General features: G+C 41.2%; 1 protein-coding gene across 1 annotated transcript in view; it reads left to right on the plus strand.

The window, feature by feature from the left end:
- Positions 1–18515, plus strand: part of LOC136863500 (microtubule-associated protein futsch) — a 133854-nt gene that overhangs the window by 75831 nt on the left and 39508 nt on the right. Inside the window, exon 3 of the mRNA XM_067139896.2 lies at positions 14638–14810. Within this exon, the coding sequence (XP_066995997.2) occupies positions 14638–14810 (173 nt within the window). The remainder of the gene's footprint in view (positions 1–14637; positions 14811–18515) is intronic.

Consider the following 18515-nt stretch of genomic DNA (forward strand, 5'->3'; position numbering starts at 1 on the left):
TAGTAAAACAATGTTTTCATTCCAAAATATGGTTTTGGAAGATAAATATTATTCAAACGTTCGCTATTAAGCAAAAGGAGAATAACTGAGTGCCAGCAATACTCCAACTCGAAATCCTCACTCTGCTGACGGGTTGGTTAATCATTTCACCTAGAGCGGTCCATGCACAGGAGATTCTCTTTTATTGAATAGCTGTCACTGTGGTGATCTGGATAAGGCTCAAATTGCTGCAAATCCCCTTTGACGACACACCAAACTGACCTGACAGTTACGTCAAAACTAGACTAAATTTTTAGTATTTCAGAATTGACGTTAGAGGATACTTCTCGCGGTCGTGAATTAAAACGAAAAAGTTTAACCAAACTCTTTTTTTTAATGGCTGCATTAATCACTTCTAGGTGAGACGATCACATTTCGACTAAAATGTCGAATAGAATAATTGGTTAAGTGTATTATACCAAACCAAACCCGATGGCGCAACAGCCCCGAAGGGTCATGACCTATATACCTGGCGACCGCTGCTCAGCCTCAAAGCCTACAGATTACGAGGTGTCGTGTGGTCAGTACGATGGATCCTCTTGGCCGTTATTCTTGGTTTTCTAGACCGGGGCTGCTATCTCACCGTCAGATAGCTCCTCAATTGTAATCACGTAGGCTGAGTAGACCTCGAACCAGTCCTCAGATCCAGGTAAAAATCCCTGACCTGGACAGGAATCAAACCCGGGGCCACCGGGTAAGAGGCAGGCACGCCACCCCTACACCGCGGGGCCGGCTGCATTATATTATAAGGTTTGGAAATTCAAGATTTCCATTAAGTCATACGTCACCCGGATTTTGGTAAAGAACCCAAACGTTCCCAGGATGGGTCTTATATTTGTTTTAATATAAATTTTACCATGTCCAAAAAACAAATATGCAAACATTATGGATTTTTCCAATTGTTACGGATTAAACAACGTATTATATTATCTAAATTTAGCTAATGGAATGGGATGTTAGCCATATTTCTGACGCCATAAATCATATGGTTAATCTACCCATATGGAATAGAGGCAACCATTTTGTTCTTTAACTTCACAAACAGCAAAGAGGATGGTTGCCTAGTTGTACTTCCTCCTAAAACAATAATCACCACCACCACCACCACCACCACCACCACAAACAGCAAAATGTCAAAAGAAAATACTGAATAGGCCTATAAGACTATCTGAAGGCGTTTAAAAACTATTCAACCGCACGTATAACCCTCATAAATACTATCGTGATGCTAGAAAATCGTGCAGAAATACTGATAATCCTGTATATGTTCAAAACAGTCCGATCTCAAAACATTTTTAAAAATAAACTACGTACGATTTTCATAAATAACATTATATAAAGCGACTTGACATTAAAAGCCTTTCTTGTATATTTAAAAAAAAGTATTGCCTAATTGTTATTCCCAGTGGAAAATTGCACACTAACAACGATCTTTCTTTTCATTTCATATACTCTCCCTAAATGAATTTCATTACATGAAGTTACGTACTTACACGGTAACTCCGTAACACAATTGTAACACTATACATCGACTAATAAAGTTCTCTACTGTCAAATCAAATGGGCTTCGGAAAATTGACAAATAGGAGTGCGGATAAATGTACCAACAGTATTTAATAACATATCTCCCGTTTCCATGATCTTTTACAAAATTCGTACCGTATGTGCAGTAGTGAAAATTCGGACTTAATTCTTCGTATAACGACACTCTATGGCGTCAAGTGGGACGTCATAACTCTTCTTTCATCCTAAAAATAATGTTGAACGAGCGAGTTGGTCGCGCAGGTGTGAGCTTGTCCGTGGTTTCCCATTTTCACACCAGAAAATGCTGGGGCTGTATCTTAATTAAGGCCACTGCCGCTTCAACCCGACTCCTAGCTCTTTCCTATTCCATTGTCGCCATAAGACCTATCTGTGTTAGTGCGACGTAAAGCAATTTGAAAACCAAAAATTTGCGTGAACGCAGTATTTTTACACCTTAACTCGTTCCTCGTACCTTAACGAGTATGTCTAATAGAATTTTAAAGCGCATATAAGTAAAACTGGTAACGATCTGTGAAACCACGGAAAACCATCTTCAGGGCTGCCGACAGTGGGATTCGAACCCACTATCTCCCGGATGCAAGCTCACAGCCGCGCGCCCCTAACCGCACGGCCAACTTGCCCGGTGATCTGCATTTTTATCCGTATCCGTAACATGTAAGCTAAAAACAACCCACTGCAGAACATAATTATGTAATGAATTATTAAATAATTCATAAACATAATAACTCCGATATAACTTTTCCTTTAGTGTCAAGCGTGACAATTTTCCAGTTGAAAGGAATTTTATTCTTACTCTCTATGTTTATGCGTTGCTGTTTACAGTACATCATTGCTTATCTCCATAAACTTGCAAGTTCAACACTCGGTTGTGGAAGTTACGAGAAGGCTTCCCATCTCTACCACATACATTGGGTTATTGATCCAGCTCCCCTTTGATGTTCTTCTTCCTATTTTTTCGCCGCTCCGTGTCTCTTGATCAATGATCAAGTTTCCTTTGAATAGCCTGGTGCAAATTGATGAGGGATTTGCTTGTGGCGTTTGAATATCTTTAGCATTTTCCCAGCAGAGATGGTGGGTATGCCTCTATACTGGTTGTCAAATCTTCATAGCAGTCGGATTCAAGATCTAGAACCTTCGTCAGTAAGAATGTTACGTCAAATGTAATGGCATTAAAAATCTCAGAGCTTCGGTGGTCGTAAACGGAACACAACGAGATGATCAGCCCCACGAAAGATTCATCTGGGGAGAAAATGGAAATGGTCTGGCCCTTGAAAGAATGGGGGGAAAAGGAGGAAAGAGCCACCAAGGACGTGGTAGGCATCACGAACCTAATGCCCTAGGAGTCAGAAGAGAACAAGAGAGCCAATGGAGTGGTGGTGATGGTGGTGGTAATTTTTGTTTTAAGAGGAAGTACAACTAGATAATCAGCTTTTCTGAACAAATTAAGTGGAAAATAAATTTAAAATGAAACAAAACAATTCATTCAACAAAGCTATTTGAAAATGGATTTTTAAAATTAAACAAAAATTATTGTATTAAGCCGAAAATGTCACGAACGCATCAAAAGGGATCGTAAGTTTCCTAAGTAACAGAACACTTGAAATCTACATGACCGTAATTAATCCACTCTCACACATAAAGTGGATGACGAGATCAGCAGTAGTCTCATCATCGGCTAGTATGAGTTCAAGTGTTTCCTGCAGAGATCCGCGCGCTCAGTGAGGATGTGGGAGAAGTCGGCACCACAAGAACACACTGGGGGCGGGTGTCTTCCCTCTTTAGGAGGTAAGAGTGCGTAGATCTTCCGTGACCTATCCGCTGCCTACATAAAACTACGGCCTCTCTCCGTGAAGGCGGACCGCCACATGTAGTTGTCTTCTTAATTGCTTTCAGCTTGGGAGTACGGATAGCTAGCCACTCCGATTCCCAGGACAACAAAATGGTTCAACGTAGCTGAGAACAGTCTCCGACGTGCAAGGACCTGGATAAGATAATCAGAGCCTTTGACTAAGTCCCTTAATGACTCCTTTACAGGAGTTCAAGGACTTACGCTTTTGCACCTTATCAGGCACTGATCCAAACATCGTACCTTCCAGTAACGTCTTGCTCTGTACGACAGAAGTGGTCTTGATAAGCACCACTCTCACCACTCTCATCAACCACTCCACCAACAATATTCTCAACAGCATTACTAATTAGAAACGGATTTTGTGGAAGGAAGCTCTGTCCATCGACCCTGGAGGCAACCAGGAATCGAGACAGAGTATCCTCAGATGTTTCTAGAGTGAACAAATCATTAGCACGATTGAAACATTCACGTTTCTTACACGAACCTTTGAAAGAAGCCGTTTTAAGGCCGGCAGCCTAAGAAGAATCAACACCAGAAACCATAAGTGGTGGTGGTGGTTATTGTTTTAAGAGGAAGCACAACTGGGCAACCATCCTCTATTAACACTCATCAGAGGAAAAAATGGTAGGGATCCGACACTTCGAAAAATGAAAATATCGGCCAAAGAAAGGCACGGGCCACGAAGGGCGTGAAAATGAAAGACTCCCTAGCCCTCGAAAACCTATTAGCTACGGGGTCGGAAAATAACAAGAGAGGTCAGCTAGGATTGAAAAAAGTGAGCAGCCTGGCACAAGTAAGTGGAAGCAATGCCAGGACCCAGCTAAGTTCTTCGTGGTCGCCAACCCACGCTCCCACGTTAAGAGCCCCTCGGGCCCGTTGCAGTTGCCTATTACAACAGCCATACGGATACAGGGGGTGTTATTCTACTACCTCTATCTACAGGGGGTGACGAGCAGGAGATACCATGACTATATTCTACTACCCCCACGCAAAACCTACAGTTCTAGCGATGTACTATTGGTGAAAGTGCTCTCACAATCGATTTATGCGATCTCGACGGAATGAAAATCGATATGTTGTTTTTCGTGTTTACGTTACGTGTCGCAGCAAACTTGACCGATATTTATGAAAAACGAATAATCGGAAAATTCGCGTCCGGTTATCGGAATACCAGGACACTTCATTAAAAGCCGGAACTGTCCCAGGAAAACAGTGACAGTGGGATCATTAATAGTCAATAATATGTATGGGAGTCGGCACCGGAGGATCTAGTGAAGGCTTATTGAATTTTGATTAATAATAATTTACTTCACCTTGGGAGTGGCGTCCCCATTGTAATAACAACCTATATATGTTTCATTCATTACATCCCTGACCCGGTCAATGACTGGAAAACAGGTTGTAGGTTTTCATTTTTCATTCAACGATTTACTGTCCGTTTTCTTGACAAATAAAGATGTCGAAACACGAAATGGAGAAGTGGACAGAAAAGCTTATAACCCCCTAACCCCATGGCACTACAGCCCTGAAGGACCTTGGCCTACCAAGCGACCGTTGCTCAGCCCGAAGGCCTGCAGATTACGAGATGTCGTGTGGTCAGCACGGTGAATTCTCTTGGCCGTTATTCTTGGCTTTCTAGACCATAAGATAGCTCCTCAATTGTAATCACGAAGGCTGAGTGCACCTCGAACCAGCCCTCAGATCCAGGTGAAAATTCCTGACCTGGCCAGGAATCGAACCCGGGGCCTCCGGGTTAGAGGCAGGTACGCTACCCCTACACCACGGATCCGGCAGAAAAGCTTATAATTTAGATTATATTAACTGTGTCGACGAGCGCTATGTCTTCTGGTGTGGGCTAGAACAAATTTGTTATTTTCATTGACCTATCTCAGTAGCCCGCCTGATGGCTATGATCGTTAAGGCATTGAAGTATAAATGGTCTGACACCGTGGTTAGCCGGTTCGAGTCCCGCTGGTCGAAAAAAATTTTCACCATCAGGGCCAGCAGTGTAGGGGAGGTGGCGGTATACAACTTCTGATCACTAGATTGCGTGCCAAAAGCCTGGATTAAATTCCAAACCTCTCCGCAGTGCTCATAGGGAGTGAGGGTGATTCGTCCGTCGGATGGTGACGTTAAGCCTTGTGCAGACCCCTTGGTGCTGTTCGACAGAGTAGGCTATATGCCGGCATCGGGTTTTACCCTCTGAACTCCTCTGAAGAGGTTGATTTCAGGAAGGCCTTCAGGTCATAAAAAACCGCCATGACAGATTCATCTCATGTCATACCCGACCCCGTAGAGAAACGGGACAAGGGTTGAACAAACAAACAAACAAACTCTGACCTGTCTCAGTCTCATCCTTGGCTCCGATAATATGAAAGTGACTGCGGTATGATCGATGCTAGTAACGCCACTCCTTACGCAGCCAGTCCTTGTTATAAATGGTGTGAAGATGTCGCTCATAGTCGGTTGATGCGTGTATTTTGGTCGACTTGGCAGACTGATATGTAACATCAAATTCTGACTTCACTCATTTACTTAGTACGCCTCTTCAGTGACGCCTAGGCCGTCTGTGGAGCTGATGGCGGAACTGTTGATCAAACCAGCCTTCGGGCTGAATTCTCAGTATATATGTAAATATAACGTCCATACATACAACTGTATCGACAATGAAAACAATGGCTTCCTTCTTTTAACAAAACAAAACAAAAAAGAAAAATTGACATAGTCAGTCATAGTCATAGCCATTAATAATAGTTCCCCACAACAAACCTCTTAAAATCTCGCAGTACCACTTAATAAGGAACGCCATGGGTCTACGTAGCCTGTGGTTGGCACCACTTTGTGAGAAAAACCACGGGTTTGACTGGCGCCCATGATAAGTACCAATGTGATGAAAACCATGGGTCTGCGTTGCCTGAGAGTAATACCGTTACACCATGGGTTTGTGTTGCCTGTGGACGTTACCATAATGTGTTGCACCGTGGGTCTACATTGCCTATGATTAGTAGCACTATGTGAGCAACACCATGAGTACTGTATACGTGGCCTGTGATTCGTTCCACTACTCCATGGTTTGTGCTACCTGTGAGTGGTACCATTGTGTGTGACATACCATGAGTCTACATTAACTGTGATTAGTACCACTATCGCAGGAACACTATGGTTCTGCTTTACCAGTGATTAGTACCATTATGAGGGGCCGGTGACCTGAATTTTGGACCCCTTTAGATAAGTATCATCCCAGTATTTACAGAATTGTGAATAGGATCCCCCCGCCTATGGCACAACAGCCCCCGTAAGGCCATGGCCTACCAAGCGACAGCTGTGAAGCCTGCAGATTACCAGGTGTCGTGTGGTCAGCACGACGAGTCTTCTCGGCCGTTATTATTGTCTTTCTAGACCGGAGCCGCCATGTCACGGTCAGATAGCTCTTCAATTGTAATCATGTAGGCTGAGTGCACTTCGAACCAGCTTTCAGATGCAGGTGAAATCCCTGACTTGGCCGGTAATCGAACCCGGGGCCTCCGGCTAAGAGATAGGCACGCTACCCCTACATCGCGGGGCCAGCGTGAATAGGATCCACTGACTGTTTTTGTTTCATGATCAAATTTTCATCGTCACTCGTTTTAGACTCTAGTCAGTGGATACATTTTGAAGTTTTAATTTTCATTTCGTTCACCTCGTACCATTAGCTGCCGATGACCTAGCTGTTACGCCCCTTTAAATAGCAATCATCATCATCATCATCATCATCATCATCATCAAAATCTCACAGAAGTAAATAAACATACATATGCATAGTATATATAAGATTTCCGCGCTCCAACATGCGTGACCATGTGCGTGGCCGCACACGCCATTGATGATTTTTCAAAAGTAAAGGGAAGAGAACTTCAAAGGCCTGGTATTTCTCTATTTTCTTGCGTTATGAAATGAGAAGGTCCAGTTCCGGTAAACTTATATTTAGATAGAAAGTCCTGCATATATACATAATCCAATTTACCTCTAAGTCGCATAATGTACCACGGAAGTTTTCATTCACAGCGTGTAACCATTAAAGAACAAGAATAAAAAGACATTGGCCTTCGATACAAAATAAGCTAAGATTGCAGGTTTTTTTACGCTCGTGCAAAATGACGTCAATGCTGACTGCCACTAGAATATTTTTTTAATATTTTTTACCTCCCTCCTCTTTGTAATACCGTTGTGTTCGGTTCGAGCCCAGTCTCAAATAACAATGCTGCTCCCACTTGAGAAAGGCAGCCGCGCCGCTTTCTATAATGAGCGACTCCAAGAGTTCTTTTGTATTCCTTCAGCAACGAAAAATATTTTACTACGAGCACACAAGTCACAGTTGAGCTATTGTCTGTACTGCACGGAAGTTTATCTTTCATTGTATATTCACATTTATTTATTTATTTATTTATTTATTTATTTATTTATTTATTTATTTATTTATTTATTTATTTATTGCTGTTTGGTTTTTTTAATGTCGCACTGAAACATTTAAAGTTTTCGGCTATGCAAGCATGGGAAGGGTTGTGAATGGGAAGGAAGCGACCGAGGCCTTTATTAAGGAACAGCACCATCATTTTCCTGGTGTGAAAGTGGGAAACCACGGAAAACCATCTTCAGGCCTCCCGACAGTGGGGGTTCGAACCCACTATCTCCCGAAATCAAGCTCACAGCTGCGTGACCCTAACTGCACAACCACATCGTTCTTTCCATCGTACAGCACTTACTAACTTACCTACAGCACCGTACGTAGCAGCGGCTTCTATACCGCTTGGTTACCAGGTCAAAACACTGTGTGTTAAAGAGAGTAAGGTATAGACAGCACTTTCAAAAGTTATATTTTTGAAGCCTAATTAGTGTGTCGAAAGCAATTTTAGATATAGAATAATTAATAACTGTATGTTTAATAGGAAATTTGCTTCATACTTATAAGCCGAGCTGAGTGGCTCAGACGGTTGAGGCGCTGGCCTTCTGACCCTAACCGTGGCTCAGTCCGGTGGTATTTGAAGGTGCTCAAATACATCAGCCTCGTGTCGGCAGATTTACTGGCACGTTAAAGAACTCCCACGGGACTAAATTCCGGCACCTCGGCGTCTCCGAAAACCGTAAACGTAGTCAATGGGACGTTAAGCCAATAACATTATTATTATTATTATTATTATTATTATTATTATTATTATTATTATTATTATTATTATTAGATGCGAAAAAGACCAGAAAACTGATCACGCACAGCTCACTTAGAAGCTGTGCATTTCCTTATTTGCCAGGCAGCCTTCAATTTTTGTCTCATCGTGGTTCTTCGTTCTTCTGTCCATTTGGCTCCTGTCTTCTTTTTGTGGTTTCCCTCTGATTGTACTTCCCAATTGCTGATTTTCGTTCTGTAGCAGGTACGGTCTGCGATGTCGGCCACTTTGATTCCTGATTTTTCTAGGTCTTGGCGGATTTCCAATGTCCACCTATTTGTTTTGATCTTTTCTGTTGCCTCTAGTAAGATTCTTGTCAGTCTGTTTTCTGGAAGGCGTTTGATGTGTCCGTAAAATTTCAGGCCTCTTTTTCTGATGTCGGCCGCAAGGTTTGAGAGCTCCTCAGTTTTTGTATGAGATTGCAGTCGGTATCTCTCGTCAGTCAGTTTTGGGCCGAGAATTTTTCTGATGATTTTACGTTCCTCTTTTCGGATGTCTTCAAGTACTGTTTTTCTCTGGAGATCCAGTGTTTCAGTCGCGTATAGTATTTCAGGTTTGATCACAGTGTTGTAATGTCGAATTTTGGTGAAGATTGAGAGGCATTTTTTGTTGTAAATGTTTTGCGTTCGGCCGAGGGCTCTCTTCATTTTCTGGGTGCAGACCTCGAGGGCCTTCTGTTCTTTTTCTGTTGGCACTACAATTTCTGCAAGATATTATTATTATTATTATTATTATTATTATTATTTAAACGATCAGGTGTATCTGCCGAACTCAGTGCAGAGGGGAATTTTTTTAGTTCATGTGGGCCGCCTGGGGACCATGGTGCTTGTGTTTTAGCTGTGTTGTTGTTGTTGTTGTTGTCGATTGTTCCCGCTTCTGATGTTCTTAATGGTAGGTTTGGCTGCTGATTTCTTCTTGGTACCTTGACCTTTTCTGCTGGCCCAGTATTCCTTCATTTTCTTGCTGAACTCTATTTTGCGTTGCTCGGACCATTTCCTGGTCTCATTGTGGTTATATTCTTTAAGGGATATTAGAAAGGGCCTGGTTCTGATAGTTGAACGGTAGTTGCTTCTGTTAATTATGATGGCATTATTAATATTAATTTTTGCCAGATCCTTCTCTACTTGCTGGATCCACAGCGATCCAGTGGCTTTACCCTTGCTTTGAAGATCTTATAGGACAGCCTTGGTTTGGTTTGTACCATCACCTTCCATCTGATAGGATCCTTGGTCCTACGATCCTGCTCAGGAACTTCCTCTTTTGTACTTCAAGAGCTCTTGGTGGGGTATTCTTAGTTAGAGGTAGGCACTCTGCTGCGTAGAGGACTACGCTCTGACTATTGCATTACAGTGTCTTAGTTTGACATTCATCAATAGGTGTTTTGAAGCGTACAGTTTCCTTCAGGCATGGTATGCCTTATCTACCTTAATTACCCTCTGTTGGAGAGTAACCATTTCACTAAGGTCTTCTAAAATACACTCTCCAAGGCACTTCCCAGTTTTTGCTCGGTGTTACTGACTCTTATTGTTCTAACGGCATCTTTGATATTGGTAATGAACTCGCTTTTTCCGATGTTGATCAGGAGACCTGTTTTAGCCGCTTTTGAGTGTAGTGTTTGGAGTTTCGTAGTAGCCTCTTGAATGTCGTTTGCTAGTAAGGTCAGGTCATCAGCAAAGGCCAGACAGCAGATCCTTAGGTTGTCTGCTTTGACCCCCATTCTTAATCCGATGTTCACTGGTAGGGATCTAGTCCATTCCCTGATGATTTTTTTTCAGGACACAGTTAAATAATATACATGAGGTTCCAACTCCTTGTCTCACTCCTGTTATGATTGGGAAGCTCTCCGAGAACTGGCCTCTAAACTTTACTTTGGAAGTATACTGTTTCGCAAGGTAGCTTGCACCAACCTATTTATTTTCTTGTTGAGTCCTAGTTCCCTAAGAGTTTTGAAGCGAGTTGTTCTATCAACGTAGTCGTATACCTTCTGGAAGTCGACGAAAGAGGATGGTCTTGAGGTTTTGTATCTATTCAGAATAGGATCTCGATGCTCTGAACCCCGCTTGGTAATCTCCTAACTCCTTATCAAGCTGCCGCGTTACATGCCGTTCTAGGATCTTGGAAAAGATTTTATGTGACCGCAATGTGTAATATTCCTCAGTAGTTGCCGGGGACTGTTTTGTTCCCTTTATTGTGGATCGGATGGATAACAGCTGAGGTCCAGCCATCTGGAAGCCTCTCACTTGCCCATATTTATTTATTTATTTATTTATTTATTTATTTATTTATTTATAGCGTCGAGATACGGAAAGTGGAAGCATTCACCTTTCACTCCTCCAAGGGCCTTCATGGCCTGTACGGATATGGCTTTGCTTTGCTTTGCTTTGCTTTGCTTTGCTTTGCTTTTTACATATTAGTCTAAATGACTTAGATTTAACTTTCATATCATGAATTATTCATTTCACGGAACCGCTGTAATAGAAGTACCCCAATATTTACGCTGAATTACAATAATCTGAAATGTGTTTCTAGAACACTTGTATTATGAATGCAGTCGTCGAGCAGGAAGTGTGAGAGAAAATATTTTAAGGTCACAGCAATAGAGTATACAAATATAATTTTACCGAAGACATCTTGTATTTATGCTCCGTCTTGATATTACTGAAAGTTTCCCTCCTGCATGGCCTTTATCCGATGTAATTTACAAATGGCGTATATTTCTTGAACTCAGCGGTCATATTCATGTCATTGATGTGATTCAGGTTGCACACATAACCACTTACGTAATATTTAAGAAACAAAGGTGTGCATTTGTCAAACTTAGAAGCTCCCCCTTGTGGGTCAGAGGTAATGTGTCCACCTCCGGATCGGGAGATCGTGGATTCAAACCCTGCAGTGGTATTTGGATTTTTGAAGGGCGACAAAAGCTTCATTCGTACGATGTAGGCATTGTTTTCTCTTACAGGTGACACATTTAGTGTTTACGCGACAAAACTAATTAAAATTCATTCAGAGATCGCCCAACAGTGATCCGGTTTACACTGCCATCTGGTAAAGTAAAACAGAATGTCTAAATTGATGCCCAGGCAGCCTATGTGACGTCAGATACAAATCCGTACACACAGTAACTGAGGCTATACAAATAATAATTTTATCGAAGGCATAGTCCGACTCGTTGGCTGAATGGTCAGCGTACTGGCCTTCGGTTCAGAGGGTCCCGGGCTCGATTCCCGGCCGGGTCGGAGATTTTAACCTTCATTGGTTAATTCCAATGGCCTGGGGGCTGGGTGTTTGTTCTGTCCCCAACATCCCTGCAACTCACACGCCACACATAACACTATCCTCCACCACAATAACACGCAGTTACCTACACATGGCAGATGCCGCCCACCCACATCGGAGGGTCTGCCTTACAAGGGCTGCACTCGGCTAGAAATAGCCACACGAAATTAATTAAAAACCGAAAGCATATTGCTGCTATTATTATTATTATTATTATTATTATTATTATTATTATTATTATTATTGTTGTTGTTGTTGTTGTTGTTGTTGTTGTTAACCTATAGTTTTAATAGACTAAGACAGCATGGCGTCGGTAGAGAACAAGAGTTGATTAAAAAAGTTGAATGGAAAAGACGGAAGTCGTCTCTGCACAGGCCATGAAAGCCTTTGGACGAGTGAAGGGTAAAATCTTCCTCTATCCGTATCCTTGGCACTAAGTCGGATAGAGTGGTTAGCATGGGTTGCCTTTAATGTCCAATAATTAGCCTGGAACTAATTTCTTGTGTAGGCTAAATGAATTCGAGAAGAAGAGCTGAATCAGAGTGCGATGAAACCAACTAGAGGGGAAAATATTCTAGATGTGGTGCTGATAAAGCCAGATGAGCACTATACAGAAATAGAAGTGATAGAAAATATATAAGTTATCACAAAGCTGTTCTAGACGTAGTTAAAAATAAGTGTGATAGAAAGAAAGGTTGTAAAATTAGGACTATTAAACAATACAACGTGGTTGATAAGAGAGGCTTGGGGTAGTTTTTAAAAAGTAACATTTTGGTCAATGGAAAATGGTAAGATAGAAGAAAATATGGGAGAAGAACAGTTTGATTGTGTGTCTGAGGATGATGACAGAACAGGTTTCGGAAGTAAACAGACAAATGTATATCTGTTTCCTTGACTGGAAAAAAAGCATTTTACAGAGCCAATTGATGTATGTTACTGAAAAGAAGACTTTTTAAGGAGCGAAAGGGATGGAAATTGCAAAGGAAAGTTAATGTATTAGAGGAGGGAACGGTGCTGGAACAGGTTAAGTGGTTAGTATTTGAGACGTTTGTTGACTTGAGATCGAAGCTGCACAGAGGAAATAAGAAGCAGAATGTCTATGGGAATGAGAGCTTTTGGAAGGGTAAAAGGTTCGCTGACTCTCTGGAGCATCCTAATTGAATTAAGAAAGAGGTTTGCTAAGTGTGGAGTGTGATGTCTTATGGCCCTGGAACGTGGACACTAAAATAAAGAAGAAACATTACTTGGGAAGCTTTGAAATGAGGTTATGGAGAAGAGTGAAGAAAGTGAAACGGACAAACAGAATGAGGAAGTACTGAAGATGGCAGCAGAAGTGAGGAGAGGAACCTGGTGAGAATGATAAGGAAGGGTGTGAGTCACACATTTCGAAGAAATTATCAACTGCAGAGGATTATAGAGAGGAAAATGTTTGTTGATGGTAACACATATGAAGAAAGGAACAAGTTGCCAAATAATGAAGGAAGATACTTGAGACTGAGAAAAATGGAGATAACAGAGCGGAAAGTTCCCCCTTCAAGAGGGCACGGCCACCCACCGCAGGAACCCGTCCCCCGGGGCCACGCATCCACTGTCGGTTCGCTGGACTGAAAGGACTGATCTTCACCAAACAAATACATGATCCATGCCACTGGACAAAACCATCTTGTGTAAGTCTGTCCTTAATCCTGTTTCTTAATTTGGGTGGGAGATGATGTGATTTGAATTTATATGACTTTTCATAGGTGGTAATTATAATTTTAAGAGGAAGTACAACAGGGCAATCACCCTCTAACACTAATCAGAGAGGGGAAAAATGGAAGGGGTCCGACTTTTCGAAAAATGAAGGTATCGGCCAAAGAAACACAAGAGCAACGGAAGGCGTGAAAATATAGGACTCCCTAGGCCTCGTAAACCTAATACAGTCGGGGTTGGAAAAGAACAAGAGATGATGAAGAGAGGTCAGATAGGATAGTTGAAAGTGAGAAGCCTGACACAAGTAAGTGGAAGCAATGACATGACTCAGCTAAGGGCCACGTGGTCGCCAAAACACACATACAGTAAGAGTCCTTAGGGCCCCCTTTTAGTCGCCCCTTACGACAGGCTAGGGATACCGTGGGAGTTATTCTATCACCGCCACCACCCTCAACGGGCATGGTTGTACAGCCAGATGCCCTTCCTTGTTTTGGCTAGTAGCTTTAAGTCGCACCGACACAGATAGATTTTATGGCGACGATGAGACAGGGAAGGGCTAGGAGTGTGAAGGAAGCGGCCGTGGCCTTAATTAAGGTACAGCCCCAGCAGTTGCCTGGTGTGAAAATGGACAACCACGGAAAACCATATTCAGGGCTGCCAACAGTGGGATTCGGACCCACTATCTCCCGGATGCAAGCTCACAGCTGCGGGCCCCTAACCGTACGGGCAACTCGCCCGCTAATGCCCTTCCTGACACCAGCCTCAGTTGGGAAGTGAAAATGGGAAACCACAAAAAATAAAGCATTTCAGGACAGCCGACTCCACTCAGTACTTATCCATGTATCTCCCAACTACATCAACACTGTGCCAGATTGGACATTTTTGCAGCAGCCTGCGTATTTTATCAGTTTTAAATTTACTGTTTTATTATCCCCGTATTTATTTGAAATGAAGTTAATGTCAAAAAAAGTAAGAAATGCTCCAGTTATATTCCTCCAAAATAGAAATAATGTATTCTGATTTATGTTTCAGGCGAACGACTGATCCAATATGCTACTGAGAACCTGGTTACGGAAGTCTTGATCCATCCGCAACTGAACACGTTACTTCAATGTATTAGGAATCTGCTTTCGAGCTTCACCCGACATAGACACCTCATTCATGCTGGATACACATTCGCTGGCAATGGTTCCTGGATTCTTCAGGTGAAAATTAACTTTTCTTTCTCACACGCATGCTACAACAATCGCAGTACAGGAGCGGATAATGTACTTGAAAGTAAATTCCCTGTGAACTGGCTTCTCTTTCTTTTTCACTGCTTTTCTCACACACTGGTAAGCTCACAGGTGCGAGCGGTGTCGCACATGTGCATTTGGCGCAGTTTCATGGTCAGATGCCCTTTCTGATAATCAGCATTCTATGGAAGGAAGTGTACAATTAATAAGGGTTTCTGCAGTGTTTGGAAGTGTGCTGTGCTATATGTAAATGTGTGTTAGACTGTTAGACCAGAACAAGGAACACGTATTTGAACCAAATTATTTTTACTTACTTACTTACTTACTTACTTACTTACTTACTTACTTACTTACTTACTTACTTACTTACTTACTTACTTACTTACTTACTTACTTACTTACTTACTTACTTACTTACTTACTTACTTACTTACTTACTTACTTACTTACTTACTTACTTACTTACTTACTTACTTACTTACTTACTTACTTACTTACTTACTTACTTACTTACTTACTTACTTACTTACTTACTTACTTACTTACTTACTTACTTACTTACTTACTTACTTACTTACTTACTTACTTACTTACTTACTTACTTACTTACTTACTTACTTACTTACTTACTTACTTACTTACTTACTTACTTACTTACTTACTTACTTACTTACTTACTTACTTACTTACTTACTTACTTACTTACTTACTTACTTACTTACTTACTTACTTACTTACTTACTTACTTACTTACTTACTTACTTACTTACTTACTTACTTACTTACTTACTTACTTACTTACTTACTTACTTACTTACTTACTTACTTACTTACTTACTTACTTACTTACTTACTTACTTACTTACTTACTTACTTACTTACTTACTTACTTACTTACTTACTTACTTACTTACTTACTTACTTACTTACTTACTTACTTACTTACTTACTTACTTACTTACTTACTTACTTACTTACTTACTTACTTACTTACTTACTTACTTACTTACTTACTTACTTACTTACTTACTTACTTACTTACTTACTTACTTACTTACTTACTTACTTACTTACTTACTTACTTACTTACTTACTTACTTACTTACTTACTTACTTACTTACTTACTTACTTACTTACTTACTTACTTACTTACTTACTTACTTACTTACTTACTTACTTACTTACTTACTTACTTACTTACTTACTTACTTACTTACTTACTTACTTACTTACTTACTTACTTACTTACTTACTTACTTACTTACTTACTTACTTACTTACTTACTTACTTACTTACTTACTTACTTACTTACTTACTTACTTACTTACTTACTTACTTACTTACTTACTTACTTACTTACTTACTTACTTACTTACTTACTTACTTACTTACTTACTTACTTACTTACTTACTTACTTACTTACTTACTTACTTACTTACTTACTTACTTACTTACTTACTTACTTACTTACTTACTTACTTACTTACTTACTTACTTACTTACTTACTTACTTACTTACTTACTTACTTACTTACTTACTTACTTACTTACTTACTTACTTACTTACTTACTTACTTACTTACTTACTTACTTACTTACTTACTTACTTACTTACTTACTTACTTACTTACTTACTTACTTACTTACTTACTTACTTACTTACTTACTTACTTACTTACTTACTTACTTAGTTTACCCTCCACGGTTGGTTTTTCCTTCGGATTTAGTGAAGGATCCCACCTCTACCGCCTCAAGGGCAATGTCCTGGAGCGTGAGATTGTGGGTCGGGGGATAAAACATGGAAGGAGGACCAGTACCTCCCACAGATAGCCTCACCTACTATGCTGAACAGGGTCCTTGTGGGGGAATGGGCAGATAGGAAGGAGGAATAGATAAGGAAGAGGGAAGGAAGCTGTGTAGGAAACGACGGAAAACCACTTCGAGGGTGGTTGAGGAGGGAATCGAACCCACCTCTATTCAGTTGACTTCCAGAGGCTCAGTGGACCCACTTCCATCCCTCCGTACCACTTCTCAAATTTTGTGGCAGAACCCAAAATCGATCTCGGGCCTCCGGGGGTAGCAGCTAATCACATTAACCAGTACACCACAGAGGCGGACTATTGTTACCTAAGAAATATTTTACTCAATTACACATACGAATTATTTTGTCAATAACTAACCAATAAAATTACAAGTACAAATACTTTACAGAATGCTAGTGTTAAGGATATCAACGACATTTTTTCGCATGGTGGTGGTGGTGGTGGTGGTGGTGGTGGTGGTGGTGGTGGTGATAATTGTTTAAAGAGGAAATATAACTATGCAACACTAATCAGAGAGAAAATACGGAAGGGGTTCGACACTTCGAAAAAAGGGGGAGAAAATAAAAAAATTCCCTAGGCCTCGACACCTACTACCGTTGGGGTCCAAAACGAACAAGTGTTGACCAAGGGAGGTCGGATAGGATAGATGAAAGTGATGAGCCTGGTACAAGTAAGTGGAAGCAATGGCAGGACTCACCTAAGGGCCTCATGGTAGCCAGCTCACGCTCACAATTAAAAGCCTCTGAGGCTCCTTTTAGTCACCTCTTACGACAGGCAGAGGATACCATGATTGTTATTCCACCGCCCCAACTCATAGGGGAACCAAATCGTCCCATCCGACTGCCACATAGGATAGAGTGATAACATTACTCTAAATCAGTCATCCACAGACCAGTGACGGTGCGCTTAGCGTTCACTACCGGAATGTGCTGTGTTGGAAGCATGGAACCCATTCCTCACAGTCATCCTGCCAGCTGCACAGTTAGTGAGACTTCAGAATTGACTGATGATAATATCACACAGTGTCATGCGATATCCCCATGTCACCTTTCGCAGTTCTTGACGGTCCCTGTTTGTCGACACACGTGCCTACAATGGTCCTAGTTTTATTGTGGGTGTATCTTCCCGTTTCCAGTTCACTACCCCATCGCTGACAATCAATTTTGAGCAACTCAAGAAGGGCAGCAATGGTCCTGATTGATTGATTGATTGATTGATTGATTGATTGATTGATTGATTGATTGATTGATTGATTGGATTTGACGGCCAATGACCATTCGTCGTTCAAAGTTACCAAGATCCCTTGCTCCACCCATTCTGCAGGTATCTCATGGCACTAAACAACGAGCACACGGGTGCCTTTTATAGCAACAGCTGCAGTCATTGTGACAATTGGGCCGTGCACCAGGCTGTGTGTTGAGACTAAAACTACCTCTGATAAAATATAGCGTGCGTATAACTTCTGGTATTGGCTAATACAAGTTCCTTACTTTCAACAACCTGTCTCACACTGATCTTTCGTCTTCGAAAAAACTAAAAGTGCCTGACATGTGAGGCATTCTAGATGTGTTTTGTAAAAATTGAACAATAAACAATGAATCATATTTTACAGGTATGATATAGTGTTCTAAGTGTTATATTTCAGATTTTAGCAACTGAAAAAATTATTTCATTCTACAAATGTCATTCCTTATACAGCCAGTCCTACAATAAATGGTGATGAGTGGTGATTATTGTTTTAAGGGGAAGTACAACTAGGCAACCATCCTCTATTTAAACACTGATCAGAGGAGGGAAAATGGAAAATGAAAGTATCAACCAAAGAAAGACAAGGGCCACGAAGGGCGTG

The sequence above is a fragment of the Anabrus simplex genome, chromosome 1, assembly GCF_040414725.1.
Source record: "Anabrus simplex isolate iqAnaSimp1 chromosome 1, ASM4041472v1, whole genome shotgun sequence".
Taxonomy (NCBI): Eukaryota; Metazoa; Arthropoda; class Insecta; order Orthoptera; family Tettigoniidae; genus Anabrus; species Anabrus simplex.